At 48.6% G+C, this 7033-nt stretch overlaps 1 protein-coding gene across 1 annotated transcript in view; it reads right to left on the reverse strand.

Moving 5' to 3' along the window:
• The window catches only part of MTPN (myotrophin), a 55456-nt gene extending 49374 nt beyond the window's left edge, over positions 1–6082 (reverse strand). The window contains exon 1 of the mRNA XM_073322063.2: positions 5687–6082. Coding sequence (XP_073178164.1) covers positions 5687–5758 — 72 coding nt within the window. The 5' untranslated portion in view covers positions 5759–6082. The remainder of the gene's footprint in view (positions 1–5686) is intronic.
• Positions 6083–7033: the final 951 nt, after the last annotated feature.

Here is a 7033-nt window from a genome sequence, read left to right on the forward strand (position 1 = left end):
CTGTTTGTCCTGGGAACGAAGAGGGGGATACATTGAGCAGAATCTCAAAAGAACTGAAAATATGTTCCAAAATTAAGCAACTAATTTCTTCACTCTCATTTTTGTCCTTGACTTTTATAAATTAAAAAAATCCTGCCAACCCTTTCCACTACTTCCCACCCCCCTCTACCCTAACCCTTCTTTCTGCTACTCTTTTTCTATTAAATTTGCTTTCAAATCATGCTCTTTTCTTCAGTCTTTCCAATTTGTTTTTGGAGAAGCTGTCTGACAAGGTTCGTTCTCTCTCAAGAAGCCCCTTGTGAGATTTTACTTCCTCCCTCTGTTCAAGTGTTGACATTGCTCCCTCTGGAGCTTGTCAACAATACTCTTTCAGTCAACTAAAGGGAAGCTAAGGAGAGCAATATAAGACTTTGTTTATACTGCATTTTCATCATTAAAACTTGTCGCTCAGGGGTGTGAAAAAGACACACGCCCAACAACAAAAGTTTTAAGGACGAAAAGCATCAGTGTGGACAGCGCTTCGCTGGCAGGAGCTGCTCTCCTGTTGACGAAGCTACTGCCCCTTGTTCAGGGTGGTTTTATTTTGTCACTGGGAGAGCTCTCTCCCAGTGATAAAGAGCGGCTACACACTTACATTGGAAGATGCACAGTGTAGCCATAGCCTAAAGTAGCAGGATAAAGGTAACTCTCAAACCTGCCAACATTGGCTGTTTTCCCCAGGGTAGACACGCCCTACCATCATGCCAGGGAGGGGGGGAGGAATCTAACTTGGTTTAAACCAGGTGGATCAACATGTATGACGAGGCTCTGGTGGCTGGAACTGTTCTTCTAACTGGTTTAGAAGTTTAAATATACCAGTTAGAAGAATAGTTCCAGCCACCAGTGCTTTAGAATAATTTTTTTGTGTTAGATTTGCATCACATCGAGACAGCCTTAGCAAGCAAGATCCAAGTTCTCGCTCGTTCTAAGACCTAATATTATGCTCCAAACAATTGTAATCAACTGGTGGAAGCAGTGTTCCACACAAGTCAGTGAACTTGTTTTAGTCTGGTCTTCTGTCCTCACTAGCACTGTCTTAATTCAATCCAAGGCCCTCTTTGTACCCATACCCATCATGGGGGAGGAAGCATAGCTATTAGCTGCACTCCACAGCAGCGTGAGCCACCTTTGTTCACTAACCAAGAATCCCACACCAGCCATGCCCACCAGTTGAATGCCACCTAGAAATATTGCCCATCTCCAACCTTCCCATTACACTACTCTCAGGTCAGTGAGCCAACTCTGGTTTGCTGGCTGAGAGTTCCAGTTTCACAAACTACCTGCTGATCTGTCTTACAGCTAGTAAACTGGATGGTTTGCCAAATGAGGATACAAACTTCAGCATTTTTAGAGGGGAATAACATGGGTGATGTTCCAGGCCAGCCTGGAGACGATGTCCGTCTCAGCCATCGAAGTACAGAAGCTTTGATAAAGTATAGATCAAAAGATTATTATAAAATGTTTGCACCAGTACTTCCATCCATCCAGTGATTAAGGCTAGAATAACAGACTCAACAACATTACCTAAATCAAAAAGAAAAGGAGTACTTGTGGCACCTTAGAGACTAACCAATTACCTGTCACTACCTAAATCGTTTACTAAAGGAACAGGAGTACTTCTGTGTGGACACAAGGTTTATTTCAAGAGAGAGGGGAAAAGTTACTTAGCCCTGTAAAAGCTGTATATGCCCTGCCAGAAAGCTAACCCCCCATTCACTTCTTTTGAAGAGTCATATTTATTTCCCTATGTATGCCTTCCACTTCCCCATTCTGTTTGGGTTCCCTTTTGCCCAGGGAGAATCACTTCTACATTACTGCACATAGGACCATCTCCAACAGAACAGTAGTGACCTTATTCCATGGGGCCTTCCTGTAATGGAATTTTAAGAATTTGAGTGGGTAAGGCGGGAGGGAGAGATCACACAGAATTCTTACCATCCTACAATCTCCAGCAAAGGCATATCTGAAGCCAATAGACACTATTCATTTTCAAAAAGAAAAGGGAAATGATTAGCCATAGACAGCCAAGGAACAAGGGTGCAAAGAAGTAAAAATTTGCTGTTGCTTCTTATCCAATGGCCTATACCAGGGATCGGCAACCTATGGCACGTGAGCCAATTTTTAATGGCACGCTGCTGTCCTCCCCCTCCCCCCGCCTCTTCCCGCAGCATGCTGGGATCCTGCCCCTCCTTCTCTCCCTCCCTGAGGCTGACAGCCCTTGCTACGGAGGTGGAGGTAAAAGCGGAGCCACAGCACGCTCTCTGCTCCAGGGACCTTGGGGAAGGTGGTGGAATCAGGGCATATCCCCTCCAGCCCCCTGCCGTGAGTCGCTCAGGGCAGGGGGCTGGGAGCACCCCCACAACCCCAGCCCACACCCCCAGCCCTTTGCCCTGACTCCTGCACCCCCCCACACCCTGACTCTTGCTCCCCCCACATCCCCACTCCCACTCTGAGCACCAAACGGGAGCTCCTGCGCACACACACACACACACCCCATTCCCACCTGCACCCCTCGCATCAAATGGGAGTTGCCCAGGTAAGCACTCCACACCCAAACCTCCTGCCCCAACCCTGAGCCCCCTCCCTCATTCTAGCTCCTGGCCAGACCCTGCACCCCAACCTGCTCCTTCACCCCCAGCCCTGTTCTCAGCACACTCCCACCCTCATCTCAGTGCAGAGATAGGGAGAGAATGGCGAGAACCAGGGAGAAGGTAGGTGCCTACTCTACGTTGACAGGGCCGGCACTCCAGACCAGCAGCGGGCTGACTGGGGCCGGCAGCCGGGACCCTGGCTGGCAGGAGCCGGCAGACAGAACCCCAGACCAACAGCGGGCTGAGCCGCTCAGCCCACTTGCAGTCTGAGGTGCCAGCCGCCGGCCCCGCTCAGCCCACTGCTGGTCTTGGGTTCTGGCTGCCTACCCGGGGTTCTGGCTGCCTGCCCCTTATCAGCTGGGGTCGCGGCCGCAGGCCCCGCTCAGCCCGCTGCCGGCCTAGGTGAACGGAACCCCAGGCCAGCAACGGACTGAGCAGGCCGGCGGCGTAAGATCAGCATTTTAATTTAATTTTAAATGAAGCTTCTTAACATTTTGAAAACCTTGTTTACATACAACAATAGTTTAGTTATATAATATATAGACTTATAGAGACACTCTAAAAAACGTTAAAATGTATTATTGGCACGCGAAACCTTAAATTAAAGTGAATAAAGGAAGACTCGGCACACCACTTCTAAAAGGTTGCCGACCCCTGGCCTATACAATAAAGCACAACTCCTCCATCTCCAGTAAAACTTAGGTAGTCAAAATAGAAGACTGCAGTTGCTGAACAGAACAACGTTAAGCATAAAGGAAACACTCAGGAAGGCTTAAAAAATTTACTTGCCAATGGGAAGCTTTCACGGGCAAACACAGAGGCCTAAGCCCTCAACTTCTGCAGAATTTAAGCTTTCATTTTAAACAATGACTATTTCTGATCTTTACAGTTAGACCAATAACATTCCAAATATTAACTGAACATAAGCCAATGTAGTGTTGTCTTTCCAAGTACGCAGAGAGGTGGCTCTAGTGCTGCTACACTTCAGCTAAACAGCAATGACATAATTGGCCTATGGCTCCTTCTCACTTGTAAGCAGAAAATGAAAGTGTGTAGTTTAAGATATATTGAACACCTAATAGCCAGCCCAGGGGATGATGTAAAAGAGAACAGCACATCCAAAGTACAGAATCTTTAAAACTGACAGGGCCATGAGTGGAGAAAAGCCTGAGCTTCTCAGCAAGGTTTTGTTTCTGTACCTCACTGGTGAAGCCCGCCCTGACACTTGTCTTTCATGATATGTAGTTTTCTGTCAGGGCATGAAAACATTTACCAATCAGTTATTAACATGGTAGAAGACTGAGCTCCTTACATGAAAAGAAAGGGCATGACTGCAACATTGGAGGTAATGTGCATAATTAAGATTAGAACAGCAGCAAACTGGAACAAAGTTTGTTTTGGGTAACTAGAAGAATTTCAGAAGTGCTGATGGGAGTCACCAGGACTGAGATGAAGGGGGAAAATGGAACAGTACTCAGTTTTCTGAGTGCACAGCCAGTAAAAAGCATTCTCCCATACAGAGTAGAAATCTCTGCTACAGCAATATGAAGTTTACATGATTCTGGTAAGATTCTTGAGGACTACACTATGCTAGTGGTGGGAAAGTAATGGACAGTAGCAGACAAACGCCTGATAAGCGGAAGGAAGAGGACCAAAGAGGCAGAATGTGCTTCCGGAGAGAGGAGAAGAAAAATTCCTCACAACAATCTGGTGGACACCCCTAATAGGTAGGGGAGAAAGAAGGAATCACTACATCTATTAAGTCAAGTCTTTCTATCACTAGCTAGTATGCTCTATCAGAAGCACTCAACATAAAAAAATAAAGGTGGCTTCAAATTGAGGTGGAAAGGAAGAATAAACAGCTTTCAATCAGCAGCAAAACAAAAAACAGGTCTTCCCCCATTTTAGTTACTTTCCATTTCAAGATTGCTCCTAACGCTGGAGATTGCTAAAGCATCTTGTAGCATCAATGTATATCTGACATTCTTCACAGGTGTTCAAACAGTGGTCCATGGAGAGCTCTCTATTCACACAGTGCTGGCTCCTTTCAACAGCTTTTGCAGATACCCTGGATATTCACTGAAAAGAAGAACCTGGAAACCTACAAAAGCTACTAGAAACAAAGAAATCAAACCAACCTTACTATTTCTGATTAAGAGGAGATAAATTATCAAGACAATTACCTTTTTCAGAAAAATTAAAAACACTTATTGCCTGTAATACAATAAAGATACATGTAAAATTAGGGAAGTATTTACTGTAAGCAATTGTCAGGAGGAAAGATGGCCTGCAAGACACTAAGATGCAGGTCCATGCTAGGAGTTTGAGAAACTGCTAGAATCATCTCTACCATCTTGGCAGAGAGCATATCTACCTCCCACAGCATCTTGAAGATTTGTCAAGGCAAAATTCCCTCTCCCACCTCCAATGTGTGCAATTCCCAATCCTCAATGGTACTGCAACAGCCTGCAGGCAGAGTTCATCCCCTGAAGCGCACAGAAAGGCCTTACAGTAACCGCACAGGTGTTTATTACCCTTCTCCTGGATCTAAGAGACATGCCCGGTAGATTAGAATTACCCCCGCTTATACTGTTGGGGGCCCCAATCCTCAGGAAAGGAGCGTGCCCAGCCCAAAGCCGTAGAGACAGTCCTGGTAAGTCAGGAGAGCCCAGCACCGAGCTAGCTCTCAGCTCCCTGTGCAGGACTTACAGCCACTACCGGGGGGGCGCGCAACGCCCCAGGCACGGACACCTCCCCACCCGCGCGCGTGCCCCGATGCTCGCTCCCTCCCCCGCCGCCGCCGCCGCCGCCGCCTCTGCCTCTGGATCGAGCGGCGCGCCCCCGGCTGCCAACAGCTCCCAGCCCCGCTCGGTCCTCGCCGCCTCCCACAGCGCGGTCACCCCTGCAAGCGCCCAGCCTGGCCCCGGGCAACGTGGGGCTAGAGGAGGCCTATTCTCTCTCTCTCTCTCTCACACGCACGCACACACACACGCGCCACTACACCCAAGCGCACAGTCACTGCGCTGGCCCCCTCCAGGGCCCCGCCCGACTCTTACCTTAGCCACATAGTCCTTCACCTCATCCAGGTCTCCATTTTTGAGGGCCCACATAAACTCCTTGTCAGACATCGCGGCCGCCGGACAGAGACGCGGGAGCGGCGAGGGCCCAGCACCCACACGGAGAGGGGCAGGTGGGGCGGCGCGGGGAGGGAGCCTTCTCTGGCCGGCTCTCGCTCTGCCAAGGGAGGGGACACAGGCGGGCGGCAGTTAGGGCGGTTATAACACAACGTTCCGGGCCTGCAGCTCTCGCTCTGCGCCGGGAACAGAGACGGGGGAGGGGAATCCGCCTAACGGAAGGGAAAAGCGGTTTTACACGCAGCCTTTCTGCTTCCGGTTTTCATTCGGTCAGCCCGAGCCCGGCCCCTTCCATCCAAGCAGAGAAAGGCCACTCAACTACGCATGCGCCTCCGGGCGACTCTCACTGAGCATGCGCCTCCGGAGGCCGAGGGGAGGAGCGCTTGCCGCCCGGCTGTGCCTGGCTCAAGGGCTCCGAAGCGCCGCTCTCCCGCGGGCTGCCCGCCTCGGTGCTTGCTCCCTTGTAACTCTACCTCGGCCCCTGCCCTGATTTTTTTTTTTTTTAAATAAAGAAGGATGCTAATCTCTTTTGTTATTGCTAGAAAACCCGGACTTATAGGCCCGATTTCCCTAAAGAGACTCTGTAGGCAACTGAAGTTCGTAAAATCCAAGTAGCAGCAAACGAAACCCAATTCGCTCTTTTCTAGGCTGCCCCTGGTATCTGGAACAGACTCCAAACACCTGCTCAACCAAGCCACTGTCCTAAACCTCATCCAAGGGACTCCTAGATACTTGGCACAAAACCTACAAAAGTGAACCATTTAAAACGTAAACTAAAATAAAGTGGCTAAAATCGTGCACAGAGTGACACCATCATATTTACATCCTCGTTCAGCTTCCCCTCCTCCCCCAATTTCTTGTGTCCCTCAATTGTTGCTTCCAGTCTAAAACTTAGGGCAGGATCCTGCAAGTGGACCCACGTGGCTTAGGGTTCTGCCCATGACAGAGTGTGTGGGACAGCCCAGATCTACAGAATCTGACTCATAGATTTTAAACTCTTTATAGACTGGGATGATGTCTACCGGTTATAGAAACTACCTTCCACACCATTGAACACAATGTAAGTGCTTGTGTTTTAGAAATGATGTGATAAATTGTCACTTTGTAAATGTAACTGATTTTTGAAACCAAGTACTGTAGTTTATATTTATGAGGTGGTGTTTGAGGCAGTCCCTACCTCTTATCAGTCATCCCTTTCTAGCCCGATATGGCAAACAGTGCCATATGGAGATTGCACTTTTGAAACCAGAAATATTTCAAGTGCACCTT

Source organism: Lepidochelys kempii, chromosome 1, assembly GCF_965140285.1.
Source record: "Lepidochelys kempii isolate rLepKem1 chromosome 1, rLepKem1.hap1, whole genome shotgun sequence".
Classification (NCBI taxonomy): domain Eukaryota; kingdom Metazoa; phylum Chordata; order Testudines; family Cheloniidae; genus Lepidochelys; species Lepidochelys kempii.